The 16,588-nt window shown below is 45.5% G+C and overlaps 1 protein-coding gene across 2 annotated transcripts in view; it reads left to right on the forward strand.

The window, feature by feature from the left end:
* The window catches only part of LDLR (low density lipoprotein receptor), a 38,071-nt gene that overhangs the window by 7,044 nt on the left and 14,439 nt on the right, over positions 1 to 16,588 (forward strand). For both annotated transcript variants that reach the window (XM_084885769.1, XM_084885770.1), the window contains exons 2-8: positions 4,049 to 4,171; positions 5,715 to 5,837; positions 7,845 to 8,228; positions 9,554 to 9,676; positions 11,680 to 11,802; positions 14,179 to 14,298; positions 14,861 to 14,986. In XM_084885769.1, coding sequence (XP_084741895.1) covers positions 4,049 to 4,171; positions 5,715 to 5,837; positions 7,845 to 8,228; positions 9,554 to 9,676; positions 11,680 to 11,802; positions 14,179 to 14,298; positions 14,861 to 14,986 — 1,122 coding nt within the window. The remainder of the gene's footprint in view (positions 1 to 4,048; positions 4,172 to 5,714; positions 5,838 to 7,844; positions 8,229 to 9,553; positions 9,677 to 11,679; positions 11,803 to 14,178; positions 14,299 to 14,860; positions 14,987 to 16,588) is intronic.

The raw sequence follows: 16,588 nt of genomic DNA on the forward strand, positions 1-16,588 counted from the left end.
CACCTGGGCCATGTACTTAACACTTTCCACGTTCTGTTGATTCTTGGAAACAGTCCCCGTATTTCTCTCTTTATCACCTCTATCTTCTTCTGGGGCTCCCTCATATCTCTCCTAATCTCATCTGACTGGTTTCCTAATCTTTGGCAGGAGCATTGGGATTGAATTTTGAAGACCCAGAGTGAGTTGGTTTTTTTTAATTTAGATATAATAAACATACTATAAAATGGATAGGTAGGAAGTGAGCAAAAGTTCAGTGAGGTTTTTTTATTTTATTTATTTATTTATTTATTTATTTTTAATATATTTTATTGATTTTGTACAGAGGGGAAGGGAGAGAGATAGAGAGTTAGAAACATCGATGAGAGAGAGCCATTGACCAGCTGCCTCTTGCACACCCCCCACTGGGGACATGCCCGCAACCAAGGCACATGCCCCAACCGGAATCGAACCCGGGACCTTTCAGTCCCCAAGCCGACGCTCCATCCATTGAGCCAAACCGGTTTCGGCCAGTGAGGTTTTTTTAATTGAATTTTTATCTTTTAAAAAAATTCATACTTTTATCGCCGAAACCGGTTTGGCTCAGTGGATAGAGTGTTGGTCTGAGGACTGAAGGGTCCCAGGTTCTATTCCGGTCAAGGGCATGTACCTTGGTTGGGGGCATATCCCCAGTAGGGAGTAGGCAGGGGGCAGCTGATCGATGATTCTCTCCAATCGATGTTTCTAACTCTCTATCCCTCTCTCTTCCTCTCTGTAAAAAATCAATAAAATATATTAAAAAATATATATATATACTTTTATCGACCTTAGAGATAGAAGAAGGGAGAGGGAAAGAGAAATGGAAACATTGATTGGCTGCCTCCTCCATGCCCCTACTGGAGATCAAGCCTGCAACCCTGACTGGAAATCAATCTGGAGACCTCTTGGTTCCTAAGTCCATGCTCAATCACTGAGCCAAACCAGCCAGGCTAATTAAATTTTGAGAGAGAGAGAGAGAGAAAGGGAGAGGGAGAGAGAGAGACATCGATGTGAGAGAGAAACATTGATCAATTGCCTCTCGTACACGATCTTTCAGTGCATGGGAGGACACTCAACCAATTGAGCCACACTGGCCAGGACCAAGTGTGTGTGTTTTAAATATATTTTTATTGATTTCAGAGAGGAAAGGAGAGGGAGAGAGATATAAAAACATCAATGATGAGAGAGAATCATTCATTGATCAGCTGCCTCTTGCACACCTCTTACTGGGGATTGAGCCAGCAAGTGGGTATATACCCTCACTAGGAAATGAACTGTGACCTCCCTGTATCATAGGTCAATGCTCAACTACTGAGCCATGCTGGCGGGCCAGTGAGTTTTTATAAACATCTATTTCTATGTATTCATCTCCCATTTGCATATATTGAATAGATTATTTCTAGCCCTTCAAAGAGTTTTCTTCTGCCCCTTTCTGCAATTTAATTACTGCTCCCACACACCAGAGGCAACGGCTAATTTGAATTCTAATTTAGATTAGTTTTGCCTGAACTAGAACTTCACATAAATGCAGAGTACATACTCTTGAACAAAATAAGTCAGACACAAGTAATGTTCAGTAAGTCATGTGTGTCAATAAGTTTATTAACTATTTGTCCCTTAAAAAGGGGGGGGGGGCGTGTATTGATTTTTTTAGAAAGAGAAGTAGAGAGAGGGAGAAACATCAGTCTGCCTTCTGCACGCCCCCTACTAGGCATGTGTCCTGACTGGGAATCCAGCTGGCGACATGGGATGGGCCTAAGCAACTGAGCTACTGGGCCAGGGCCAAGATCTTGATTCTTCCTCTTCCACGCCCATAATGAAGAAGGAAAGGCTGCTCTCAGGGGCAGGCTGAATCATTCAAGAATTTGCTCTCTCCATTTATTTTGGTCTGAGTTTCTCCCAAGAACGGAATAGCTTTCTGTAGATGTGAAGTCTGCTTCAAGTTTGATGCTTGTACCAGTATAAATTATCTTTGTGCAAAATGAGCTAATGACTATATTTTGCACAAACCATTAAACAATTCTTTTGGTTATAGCTAGTGCTCAAAATCAATTGATAAAAGGAAAAATCTTCTTACAAGGATAATGAAACATGTAAATAATATAGACATCAATCAAAATTCATATTTTATATTCTATTTACCTACAGAACATCTGACTCATGAGGAAAATCCTTTTAGCCGCTTTTATTGTTTTTCTCTTATTCCTTATTTATTCAATATAAAGCATGCTAAGATAAGCCAGGTCAGAATTTGTATTGGCCTCATTGTTTCAGTTTACATAGGAAATCAAAGTTTATATTTTGAGCTTAAAAGATTATTATTATCAGGTAATCGACAACCAAAAAAGTTGGCTTTGATTCCAGTTTATACTAAGCAGCGCATTCTAATTTAAAGTGTACTATTCAAGCCCTGACTGATTTGGCTTAGTGGATAGAGCGTCAGCCTGCAGACTGAGGGGTCCCAAGTTTTTTTTTTTGTTGTTGTTGTTTTTTAAATATATTTTATTGATTTTGTACAGAGAGGAAGGGAGAGAGATAGAGAGCTAGAAACATCGATGAGAGAGAGTCATCGATCAGCTGCCTCTTGCACATCCCCCACTGGGGATACGCCCGCAACCAAGGTACATGCCCTTGACCGGAATTGAACCCGGGTCCCTTCAGTCCCCAAGCCGACGCTCTTCCATTGAGCCAAACTGGTTTCGGCCCAAGTTTGATTCCAATCAATGGCATATACCTTGGTTGTGGGCACATCTCCAGTGGGCAGCTGATCGATGTTTCTCTCTCATCAATGTTTCTAACTCTCTATCCTTCTCCTTTCCTTTCTGTAAAAATAAATTTTAAAAATATATTTAAAGTATAATATTGAAAAGAAAATGCAGTAAAAAAAAAAAAAAAAAAGGAAGTGGAGTCAATATATATATATATTTTTAATCCTTACCCGAGGATATTTTTTCCATTGATTTTTAAAGAGTGTGGAAAGGAAGGAGCAGTGGGGGGGTGGGAGGGGAGGTAACATTGATTGGTTGCTTCACACATGAACCCTGACTAAGGCCAGGATCAAACTTTAAATCCAGGTACATGCCTTTGACAGGGAGTTGCACCTGAGACCCTTGGGGGTGCAGGCTGATGCTCTAACCACTTAGCAGTGCTGGCCAGGGCACAATCAATATAATTTTGATCTCTTTTCCAAGGTGCAAAAATCATGTATTTTAGGAAATTTCCCAGACACTTACTTTATCTTCATTTTTATCTAAAAATTCGAGTGTTGTTGTTTTTTTTTAATTGATTTTGAGAGAGAGAGAGAGAGAGAGAGAGAGAGACCGACAGACACCCTATTCCACTTATTTATGCATTCATTGGTTACTTCTTATATGTGCTCTGACCTGGGATCAAATCTGCAACCTTGGCATATCAGGACACTGTTTTAATCAACTGAGCTACCTGGCCAGGGCCCAAGTCTTTCTCTAGGAAAATTTTCTCTTATTACACATAAAGCTACTGTTTCTGTTCCATTTCTTTTTATCTCATGTTGAGATATTTGATTACCTTTGTTGCTGAATTTCTGCTCTCTGGCTTCCACATTAATTTATCATAATTTTTCTTTCCATTTCTATTCTACCTGCTGGAGAAAACTCAAGTTTTAATAAGTTTGCAGTGTCAATTTTTGTCATTATTGTTTCCAATACAGGCTTATAATATGCTAAATAATTTTCTTTATAAATGTGCATGAAAATTCTAATATTTTATCCCCAGATCCCAGTGAATTTGTACTTTGGACTCAACAAAGCATTATGTCCAACTCTTAAACTTTGTTGACAAGTCTCACTTTTGGTTGTGTTTTTTTGCATCCCCGCTATACTTTTGGCTCATGAAATTTAACTTGTTTCATTTATACATGTTTTATTTCTTGGAACCAGACTGTTATGATAGGGTTATATTTCTGGTTTGTTCTTTAGTTGGCAGGAAACAGACATAGGTAATATTGTCAGTTTCTGATCCTGCATTGAATATTTCTTCCCCTTTTCTCTCTTAGTGGAAGGCAATTGTGGGAGAAACGAGTTCCAATGCGAAGATGGGAAATGCATCGCTTACAAGTGGGTTTGTGACGGGAGTGCCGAGTGCCAGGACCAGTCTGATGAATCCCAGGAGACATGTAGTAAGTTCCCTTTGGATATTATACCCATCTCAACAATTAAAAAATACATGCACACACACACACACACACACACTAATAAAATGGTAATATGCTAGTTAGACCAGATGTCTTCTGGATGACCTTCTGGACATCCTTCCTCACAAAGCTGGCCCGGGTGAAGCTGCCCATGGCACCTGTGGCTGTGGCTGGCCCAGGTGAAGCCACCCCCAGTCTCAGGTACTTGCAGCCGGCCAGAGGGAGGGAAGCCTGGGTCCCGGGGTCAGGGACTGAGGCAGAGGTGGTTAGGGGTGATCAGGCTGGCTTGGGAGTAGTTAGGGGCGATCAGGCAGGCAGGCAGTTAGGAGCCAGCGGTCCCAGGTTGGAGAGGGTGCAGGTCAGACTGAGGGACCTCCCCCACACACACATGAATTTTATGCACCGAGCCTCTGTACACTGAGTGGCCAGATTATTATGACTTTGAACACATAATAATCTGGCCACTCAGTGTATATCCTATATAATAAAATGCTAATATGCAAATTGTCCCCTCGACCAGCAGGCAGGCTGGCCAACTACCTATTTCCCCTCCCTCTGGCCAAGCTGGCCAGACCCCAGCCATGCACAAATTCATGCAGCAGGCCTCTAATATATATATATATATATTATATATATAATCTGGCCACTCTGTATATTGATTTCAGAGAGGAAGGAAGAGGGAAAGAGAGATAGAAACATCAATGATGAGAGAGAATCATTGATTGGCTGCCTCCTGCATGCCCCACACTAGAGATTGAGCCTGCAACCCAGGCATATATCCTAACTGGGAATTGAATCATGACCTCCTGGTTCGTAGGTCAACACTCAACCACTGAGCACACCTGCAGGAGCCCCAACCCTTTGTGATGATAGCCAGGGACAGATGAGGTGGGTTTTGCCCATTACATTGATATATTCAACCACGAATTGGGAGGTGGGGAGCAAAGGTATTACTAGAACATCCTTTGAACAGCTCTTTAAAAAAAATTATTTTGAGGGGAAATTCACACAAACAAATTAACCATTTTAAAGTGACCAGTTCACCAGCATTGATGCATTTGCAAAGCTGTGCAACCACCACCTCTATCTCATTCCAAAACCTAGCGTCTGATTTTTAACAAGCTCCATTAAAGTTTGACCCAGAAAGGTGGGATTGGCACCTTTTTCCTGAAAACTCTGGGTTCTAAAATAGATCCAGAGACATAGAAGCATGGAAGAGAGTACAGAATCTCAGTGGGAAGGTAGGGGAGAGTGGGTGAGTGGGAAAAGATCAACCAAAGAACTTGTATGCATATATGCATAACCTGTGGACACAGACAATAGGGTAGTGAAGGCCGTGGGGTGGGAGTGGGCTAGAAGGAGTCAATTGGGGGTGGGTGGGGAATGGGGACATATGTAATATTTTCAACAATAAAGATTTAATTTAAGAAAATACACACAAAAACTGGGTTCTTCCTTTCATGGCAAGGACTGGGAAAGCAGACTGGCCTTTTCTTTGAGTTAAGACTCAATCCTGTTTCTCCCACAGAGTCTGTCACCTGTAACACGGAGGACTTCAGCTGTGGGGGTCGTATCAACCGTTGTATTCCTGAATCCTGGAGATGTGATGGCCAGGTAGACTGCGAGAATGGCTCGGACGAGCAAGGCTGCTGTAAGTGTGGCCCCTCGCGGCAGCCCACATGCCGGAATGTCCATGTGGCCCGATGGGCTTCTGGCTGCTATCAGAGCTTGTTCCCCAAGCAGCCCTGCCTGCTGTGGATTGGCCGCTCTTCACTCAGCTCCACCTCCTGGGAGCACATACCAGCCCCCTCCCTCCCATTGAGGCCCGTCTTGGCTAGAAGGTGTTGCGGCAAGTAGTGATGGCGCCCTCTTAGGGTGATCAGCACACTCCGTGAGGTTGTCCTTGCCACATGGCATATGCTTCCGTCAGTGAGCCGCTATGACCACTGTCAGCCACCCCAGGAGGCTAAGCACATAGTAGGTATTCAACTACCAAGACTCACTCATCCAACTAACCACTAAGAGGAGGAAAGCTTCGCCAAAGAAGCCGGCTTCTTCAAAGAAACAAGACCGAGTCCTGGAGGGCAGTTCCCTTTGGAGCTGGATGTCTGCCTTGGCTCTTATGTATTACTAATCACCCTGCACACGAATCCGTGCACCAGTAGCTTTCAACGGAGCCTGGCTGTTTCGCACCCGCTGCCCAGAGGCCCTCTGCGGCCAGGGTGGAACACTTGTCTTGTTGCTGCAGCGACAAAGCAACCATTCCGCCAGGCTGCTCATGCTGCCTGCTCTCCGCGGCCACCCTCCCAGGACTGGGGGACTCCAGCAGGGCTGAGAGAATTGGGCACTGCCATCTTTGTGACAGTGATAGTTGATTTGCATATTACCCTTTTATTAGATAGGATTATTATTATTTTTTCACTTGTGTAAATTTTTTTTCAAAACCAAAATATCAGAAAAAAATAACTAAGATCATATTAACTCTTCAAATTCACAGAATATAAAAGTCCTTAAGAGATTTTTAAATGGATTTTTAGAGAGAGAGATGAGAGAGGAACAGAAACATCAATGTGAAAAAGAAGCATGGCCCTAGCCAGCTTGGCTCAGTGGATAGACCATCAGTCTATGGACTGAAGGGTCCTGGGTTCAATTCTGGTCAAGGACTGCCTGGGCAGTCCCCAGTAGGGGGTATGCAGGAAGCAGCTGATGATGATTCTGTCATTATTGATGTTTCTCTCTCTCCCTCTCCCTTCCTCTGAAATAAAAATAAATAAAAAAATAAAAAGTTTTAAAGAAAAGTCTTGCATGGCTAGGCTGCCTGCTGCACATCCCCAACCAGGGATCGAGCCTGAAGCGCAGGCATGTGCCCTGACTGGAATCGAACCTGCAACCTTTCGATGCATAGGATGATGCCCAACCAATGGAGCCATACCAGCCTGGGCCTTAAGAGATTTTAAAAAAATGTGTTTACTTACATTTACCTTAGAAATACACAACTATATATACAAATAAATAACCTTCATTAGTAGTCATCTAATGAAATGACTTTTTGGGGAACATTTTAAAATAAAATGGATAAGACACTCGTTTTAAATTTTCCTTCCCGAAGTGATGTGTAGGCATAACCTGCAGTGGCCTATATACAAATACAATTTATATGCAAATATGGGTTTTATGCAAATACAAATATATAAGGGACTTGATTGAGCATTCTTGGATTTTGGTATCTGTAGGGTTTCTGGAACCAATCCCTCTAGGACACGGAGAGATGCTTGTATTGTGAAATGATTACCACAGAAGGGTTACTTAACATTTCTATCAAGTCCCATAATTACAGCTTTTTTTTGGGGGGGGATTGGGTCTCTTTTAATAATAATAATAGCAAACCCTTAATCAGTACTTCCTTGGAGCCAGCCCAACCTGAGAGCTGTACTTACCAGTCCTGATAATAAATCCCTGAGGCAGGAGGGGGCCAGGAATGGGGAGGGGAGCATCGGGACCAGCCTAGGACCCCTGACTGCTATCTCCCGCCTCTCCAGGGACCACGGAACTGGGGTCTGGCCTCTCTTCTCTCAGTGCCTCCATCTGTGGAATGGGCTTGCGTTGGGAGGCGGGGGCTCCCGGTGACCAGGTCTTCATCTCCCCTCTGTCCCCACAGCCCCCAAGACCTGTTCCCCAGACGAGTTCCGCTGCCGTGACGGCAAGTGCATCGCCTCAGAGTTCATCTGCGACTCGGACCGAGACTGCCTGGACGGCTCGGACGAGGAGTCCTGCCCCCCGCCCACCTGCGGCCCCGCCAGCTTCCAGTGCAACAGCTCCTCCTGCATCCCCGAGCTGTGGGCCTGCGACGGCGACCCCGACTGCGATGATGGCTCAGACGAGTGGCCGGGGAACTGCGGGGGCCGCAACACGTCAGCCAAGCACGGGGACAACCCCTGCTTGGCCAGCGAGTTCCTCTGCCGCAGCGGCGAGTGCGTCCACCGGAGCTGGCGCTGCGACGGCAGCCCTGACTGCAAGGACAAGTCGGACGAGGAGCACTGCGGTGAGGGCGCCCTCCCCGCCCGGTCCCCGTGCTTCTGAGTGGTTAAACGATTTCAAATCACCTGCCTGTTTAATGAATCTCTTTTTTGAGAGGGGAGTAAGCCAGAGCTGCAGTATTACTTTGGTTCAGAAACAATCCTGGGCTCCAGGCCTGGCTGGGGGCGTGGAGCTGTGTGACCCTTGGCCAAGGACGCCACCTCACTGCGCTGTGGTGTCCTCCCCTGTCCAATGGGGCAATAGCGTTGGCCTTGGCGGGCCGGGATTAGAGTCCATGGCCACCCAATAGGACTTTCTGTGAAGGTGGAGGCTTCCTGTGTCTGCACTGCCCAGTACAGTAGCCGCTAGCCAACGTAGACAGTGCAACTGGAGAAGAGAATTCCTGTGTTGGAGACAGTGCAGATAAGGGCTCTGGCCCTGTGTCCGTGCTCCTTGAACCCACAGGTGGCTATTTCGAGGCTGGCGATGTGGACTCACGGTGAATCCAGTAGGAGTTTCCCTTTTTCTGTGTCAGTTTCCATAGAGCCGATAAAATGTAATTGGACCTTCAAAATCAAGTTTTAAAAACAATGCATGATGTTGTAGGTGGTGTGTTCGAAAACTTAACACAAGCTCATTTAATCCCCATCACTTGTGAACAGGCTCCCCCCACTCTTTACAGATGGGGAAACTGAGGCACAGAAAGGCCGAATTATTTTCTGAGGACACATACTTGAGGAAACGAAAAATCCCATCCTCCTATCATTTGAACTGTCATCAGAGTTTAGGCTTCACTAAGGTTATCTTTGGTTGTTATTGTTTTTTTCCTTGATGTGAGGATATTACATATGGATTAAAAATAGGATCATTCCCCTTTTTACATATCACAGCAGACCAAGTGTCCACTTGTACATACAGAGTGCCAAAAATTTGAATTATTATTTTAAAGGTGGAAAGAGTTCATTCTGCTCACAGATTTAGTATCTCTTCTCTCTCACATCCTGAAATCAAATTTTAAATTGTATACATTTTAATTGTGAAATACAGCCCAAAGGAAAGTGCATACAGCCTAACGACTTAGCACAAAGCAAATCCTGCGTGAGGTCAAGGGCTGGACCATGGTTGGCAGTACCCTATTCCATCACCATGGACATCCTCTGAGTTTTAATTGTAATGTCTTTTATCACATGGTTTCATGTCATCAATATTCCATATATTTGTGGTCTCAGTCGTTTGAACAACTGCATTATACTCCTGTAAGGCTGTCGGAAAATTGCTTCTTCAAAGATGGGGCTTCTTCCGTCTTCCCCTCTCCCTGAGAAGAATCAGCACGTGCTCTGTCTTTCCTAGCTGTGGCCACATGCCAGCCTGACGAGTTCCGGTGCTTCGATGGGACCTGCATCCATGGCAGCCAGCAGTGTGACAGGGAGCATGACTGCAAGGACATGAGTGATGAGCTTGGCTGCATCAATGGTGAGCTCTGCGCCTTGACACCCTAAACCATGGCAGAATACGGGGGTACCAGCAGGGTGGATCCCAGAGCAGGGCAGGGGCTCCCAGGTCAGCCCCCCAATAGCTGTGCGTCCTTCGGCAAGTTACTTGTCCCCTCTCTGAAAAATTGTGCATAATGAAAGCACCTACTTCAGGACTGTGAGATTTAATGAGGTCAGAGTGTACAAAGCCCGTATCTTAGAGCTCTGAGTTATGTACAAAATTCAATTCCATGTAAAAGACTTTTCTGAATTTAAACACAGCAATTCCACTCCTGGGAATGACCCCAGGAGAAACTTGTCCCCATGCACTAGGAGCCTGGCTCTGGAAGGTCCAGAGAAGCACTGTGCTGATGGCAAAACCTTGGAAGCAGCCCAAATGTTCATCAGCAATAGAATTAATTTAAAAATTTTAATTGCGGTAAAATACAAATAACATAAGGATATTGCTTTTAAAAAAATGTTTATTTGATTGATTTTTAAAGAGGGAGAGAAAGAGAAAGGGAGGAGGAGGGAGAGAGAAACATCGATTTGTTGTTCCACTTACACACATTCATTAGTTGTTTCTTGTATGTGCCCTGACAAGGGATGGAACATGATACCATGCATATCTGGATGATGCTCTAAAGATATCAACTAAACTACTCAGCCAGGGCCAGGATACTACTTTTTACATGTTTCTTATGGCCCTGGCCAGTGTGTTCAATGGTTAGAGTGTAGCTCACACACCAGAGTCTCAGGTTCAGTTCCCTGTCAAGGGCATGTGGCCTGGGTTGCAGATTCGTTTCCGGGCTAGAAGATTATATATATATATATATATATATATATATATATATATATATATATATATATATATATATAATGTTATTTAGAGACTGAAACAATTTAGTGAATAAGAGTGAAATTTGCCGAAGCCGGTTTGGCTCAGTGGTAGACCGTCGGTCTGCAGACTGAAAGGTCCCAGGTTCGATTCCGGTCAGGGGCATGTACGTTGGTTGCGGGCATATCCTCTGTGGGGGGTGTGCAGGAAGCGGCAGGTCGATGGTTCTCTCTCATCGACGTTTCTGGCTCTCTATCTCTCTCCCTTCCTCTCTGTAAAAAATCAATAAAATATATATTTTTTAAAAAGTGAAATTTGATAATGCACTACCTTTTTTAAAATTGTGGTAAAGTACCTACAATATAAAATTTACCATTTTAATCATTTAAAAAATATATATTTTATTGATTTTAGGGAAGAAGGGAGAGGGAGAGAGAAACATCAATGATGAGACAAAATCATTGATTGGCTGCTTCCTGCACACCCCTACTGGGGATCAAGCTCATAATCCAGGAATATGCCCTTGACCCAAATCAAACCAGAGCTTTATATGTATCGCGCATGTGCAAGTCAATGTTTATTTTTAAATTGCCAGTGCGTGTCATATGTACTGGCTGGTCGAATGGATGGACAAATGTACAGTTAGTCACTTAGCCTTTTATATATAGAGATGAAAAGTTTTAGCCCAGCCCTAGCTGGTTTGGCTCAGTGGATAGAGCATTAGCCTGTGGACTGAAGGGTCCCCGGTTTGTTTCCTAGTTTGCCCAATCCTGCTCTTGGTAACATTCTAATTCTTTTTTCTTTCTTTCAATATATTTTTATTGATTTCAGAGAGCAAAGAAGGGGGAGAGAGAGAGAGAAACATCCATGATGAGAGAGAATCATGGATTGGCTGCCTCCTGCAAGTCCCCCACTGGAGATTGAGCCCACAACCTGGGCATGTGCCTTTGACCGAAATCAAACCTGGGACCTTTCAGTTTGAAGGCCAATGCTCTATCCACAGAGCCAAACCGTCTAGTGCAACATTTTAATTCTTAAACTGGGTTTACGAGTGTTCAATAGTTAGTACATTTTATTAGTGAATACGTTTGCATAAAATCTTGTACAAATTGTTATATTATTAAAAAGCAGCTCAGAGCACTGACCCTCTTCTTTGGCTCTCATAGTGACTCTGTGCGAGGGCCCCAACAAGTTCAAGTGCCACAGTGGCGAATGCATCACCATGGACAAAGTGTGCAACTTGGCCCGGGACTGCCGGGACTGGTCAGATGAGCCGCTCAAGGAGTGTGGTGAGTCTTGGGGGGCAGGAAGCTCTCGGAGCTCGTGGGGAACTGGAAGCAGGACCCCGATATGGGCGTTGTGGGGCTGCAGGGCTCAGCCCACCCATGCCCCCAAGGGCTTTGGCTCTGGGGCCAGAGAGATGTGGGGGTCTTGGGATAAGTGGCTTTGCTCCAAGTCTCAGTTTTCACAGCTGTAGGATGGGACCATAGTTGTTCACACATCCTTGGACTGCTGGGGATTGCCGATGGGGTACTTGTAAAGTTCCAGCAATGTCCTGTGACCCATAGCTGTGTAAATGTTTGGATGTTTCCAGTCCTATAGTCTCTCTTGCAACTAGACAGCAAGGCCATTTTACCAGAAAAGCAGCCATATGAATGCATTTGTACACATATGAATGTGGTGGCTAAGCTCTAAGAAAACTTTATATGGACACTGAAATTTGAATTTCATAGACCTTTTATGTGGTGTGAAATATTTTTATTTTGATTATTTAAAAAATATATATGTTTATTGATTTCAGAGAGGAAGAGAGAGGGAGAGGGAGCAAGAGATAGAAACAGCAATGATGAGAGAGAATCACTGATTGGCTGCCTCTTGCACGCCCCCCACTGGGGATCGAGCCCATAACCCGGCATGTACTCTTGACTGGAATCGAACGAGAGACCTTTCAGTCTATAATCCGAAGCTCTATTCTCTGAGCCAAACCAGCCAGGGCTATTTTGATTAATTTTTGAGAGTACATTTACTAACATTGCACTTGATCTTAGCCTAAAGGCCGAGAAGCAATTGGATCTCTGCACCGGGGACAGGGAAACAAGGAAGGGTTTAGGATAGAAGAAGGCACAGGAGAGCGCGGAGGGGGGCTGCTGTACCTCTAGAAATGTTATAGGAAAGACATGAGCCTAGGCAGGGCTAGCTTAGCTCACGGGAAGTCAGAGAAAAGGGGGCTTGGAGACAGGCTCAGAGGGTCGCCCCGATGAGCTGCCACTGCCCACTGCTCCCCTGGGAACAAGTCTCGTGAGGACCCTTAGTGATTAGGAGGTGCATACCTATTGGGGAAGAGGGAGGAAGGGAGACCACACCAATTCTTATTTTTTTTTATTTTTTTTTTTAAATAATTAAAAAAATATATTTTTATTGATTTCAGAGAGGAAGGGAAAGGAAGATAGAGAGAGATACATCAATGATGAGAGAGAATCATTGATCTGCTACCTCCTGCACAGTCCCTACTGGGGACTGAGCCCAAAACCCTGGCCATCTGCCCTTGACTGGAATCGAACCCAGGACTCTTTGGTTCACAGGTCGATGCTCTACCCACTGAGCCAAACCAGCTAGGGCTCTTATTTTTCTTTTTAACTATTTAAAAATGTAGAATCATTTTTAACTGTTGGCCTGTTTAAGAACAGGTGGGAGGCAAACTTGGTTGTAAAGAGTTAGCGGATGGATTCTGGAGCCAAAGGCCCTAGGTTCGAGCCCAGCAGTGATCTTGGATGTGCCTCAGTTTCCCCAGCTATCTTTAGGGTTGTTGGGAGGATTAAATAAGTTAATATACAGGGATTGGCAAAAGTAGGTTTACAGTTGTGAGTTCACGAATTCTTGTATTATTTATTAATTATTGTATCATTTTCCATACAAACAACTGTAAACCTACTTTGCCCACTTCTGTATGTAACTGTAGTGTGTGATTTACAGTTTTTATCAATAATTTTTTTTTAAATTGTGGTTGAAGAAAGCAATAAGATTTATCATAACCATTTAAAAATATGTTTTTATTGATTTTAGAGAGAGGAAGTGAGAGGGAGATAGAAATATCAATGATGAGAATCATTGATTGCCTGTCTCCTGCATGCCCCTACTGGGGATCGAGCCCACAACCCTGGCATGTACCCTGACTAGGAATCAAACTGTGACCTCTTAGTTCATGGGTTGATGCTCAACCACTGAGCCACACCAGCCAGGCTCTCATAGCCATTGTTAAGTGTGCAAATCAGTATCATTAAGCAGATTCACATTGTTGTGCAGCCATCACCACTGTTTTATCTCCCAGACTTTCTCATCTTCCCAAACTGAAACTGTTCCCAAACTCAAACCGCCCCCTTCCCCATGGCACCCACCATTCTACTCTTTGTCTAAGAACCTTATATAGGCGGGATCACACAGGATTTGTCCTTTTGTGCGTGGCTTATGTCACTCAGCACAGTGTCCTCCAGGCCCATCTTTGACATTGCACGTGACAATGGTATTTTTTGTCCTTCTTAGGATCTGGCACTTCACTGGCCTCACACTCATTGTGGTGATTGAGATGAAGATAGCAAAATAGAGAGGGTGGCTGGGAAGGGTGGCCGGAGGCCTGAGTGTGACCATCTGTCCCCCGCTCGCTGCAGAGACCAACGAGTGCCTGACCAACAAGGGTGGCTGCTCCCATCTCTGCAGAGACCTCAAGATTGGCTACGAGTGCTTGTGTCCTGAGGGCTTCCGGCTGGTGGACCAGCGAAGATGCGAAGGTGATTCCTAAGCTGGGAGGGCTCCAGGCCTCCCCAGCCCTTCCCTCTGATACGGTGGCCAAGCCCTCTGTGCCTTGGTTTCCCCATCTGTGTTTGTGGGCCGTCTCCACTCACAGGGCTGTTAGAAGGATTTAACATGATGCCATAGGCATGGGGAGTCTAGGATGGCTTAGCCCATTGCCACACTTGGTCCTTGCTTTGGGATTCATCATTTTAAAAAGGAGCCCAGGCTGGGTAGCTTTGATCATCGGACCCAAATGCCAAGGTTGCGGGTTCTAGCCTCAGGCATATGCCTTTGACCAGGACTCGAACCCACTATCCTTTGGTGTGAGGGCCGATGCTCTACCCACCCTGCTCACTGGCCAGGGCATTAGAGACGATTCTTTGCTGTTTTTAAAATTTTATTCCTGAACCTCATAGTTACTGAGACGCCAGCCCTGGAGATCTTCCCCGGAGGGAGAAGGTTGCTGTCCCCCATTTACCATTATAGGGCATAGCTTTGTGTTGGGGCCCATCCTACTGCAGGGAAGATGCCCAAACCTTTCTCTGTCCCAACTCATAGATATCGACGAGTGTGAGGACCCCGACGCCTGCAGCCAGCTCTGTGTGAACTCAGTGGGCAGCTACCAGTGCAAGTGTGAAGAGGGCTTCCGGCTGGACCCGGTCACCAAGGGCTGCAAGGCTGTGGGTGAGTGCCCCGAGGTGCCCGAGGGGTCTGGCCTGGCCGCTCCAAAGGCAAACAGGTGGGGAGTTGCATCATCTGAACGTTACATCATCTGAACTGTGGACAGGCTGTTCGCTCCCGGGACCTCTGGCAGGTAACGGAGCACGTGCAGTTAGGACTCGGGCTCACTGGAAGGCTGCCCTCACGTGTCCGGCTTCTCGGCAGACACAGGTCAACCCCTGGGGGGTGGTTTTTCAGCTCACAGACCCCACCGGAGACTTCAGAGGGCAAGAGGTGGAAAGCCATGGCCCCAAACAGCCTGCACCCCCTCCAGCTCTTATTAGCTAACGGTACTTGCACAAAAAAACACACACAAAACAAAAGCAAATACATTTAAAAGAGACCAAAATATAATAGCTCATAATGAAACAGAATAGTAGATATAGTTGAGTTTTATTTCCTACCTGAACTTTAGGTTAGAAAACAGCAAGCGTGCACTAATCATTAGAATCACCTAAATCAAGGGTGCCCATGCGTGCACTAATCATTAGAATCACCTAAATCAAGGGTGCCCATGCGTGCACTAATCATTAGAATCACCTAAATCAAGGGTGCCCATGTTTTTGGAGGCGTAATTGCTCTGGCAGATTTATCAGCCAGGAGGTCGCCCAGACATTCTTTGTTTTGCCTCACGTTCTGCTCTTACATGTGATTCCAGCAAGGGCAAGTTTTGCAGAAATGTCTTAGAGCTTGTTTTGTTTCCCCAAGAACATCCCTTCTCCACTGTTGTCAGCCTTTTAGACAGCCTCCTGTCCTCCCTCTGTCACATCCCCATGCATGTCCCGGTTCTGGAGAAAATTGGAGGGTGAATTCCTGAAATCCTCCAGGATTTGAGATTTTACTTTCCTTCCAACGTGTAGTGTCAGTATCTGTACGGATGCCACCCCAGGGGCGGGGATATTCTGAGTGAGGTCAGTTGTAGAAGTGGTCAGTTTGTTAGAGCATATCAGTGTCATGGTTACAGCACAGCTCCCAGAGTCAGAGAGACCCAGGTTCAAATCCTGGCTCTGTTGCTCACTAGCTGCGTGACCTGGGGCAGGTCCCTTTCCCTCTCTGGGCCTCAGCATCTTTTTCTGTAAAAAGGGTTGACAACAGCACCTGCCTTGTAGGAGTGTGAGAATCAGTGAGGGAAAGCTTAAGTAAGAAAAGCACTAAAAAGAATTCTCTGCTCTAAGGAGTCACTCTGTATAAATTAACTCATCATTTCTTCATCTTCCTGTTCTAAAATGTAGAGTGCTGGGGCCCAGGTGTTTAAAATGTAGCTTTCACTGTTATGCACCTGTGGTGAGGCCAGCGGAGGGGGAGATGGCTGCCCCTGGAAAGCTAGTTTGTTTCTCACAGACCCCAGAGGAGGAGCCGCACCGCACCAGGCAGGGCCCCACGGGAAGGCACCAGGGTGGTCAGGAAGCAGAGGGAGCGGGGAAACGGGGCAGGAGCCTTTGTGGTGGTTTCCTCGGGAAGGACAGGTGAGGCAGGGTGGCAAGGCTTAGGACTGGCTAGCTGGAAGGCTTTCAGTGGGCTCTGGGTGCAGGGACTGTCCCTGGTGCTGATTCCTGGCCCTGGGGT

The sequence above is a fragment of the Pipistrellus hanaki genome (assembly GCF_964339955.1).
Source record: "Pipistrellus hanaki genome assembly, chromosome: 5".
Lineage (NCBI taxonomy): Eukaryota > Metazoa > Chordata > Mammalia > Chiroptera > Vespertilionidae > Pipistrellus > Pipistrellus hanaki.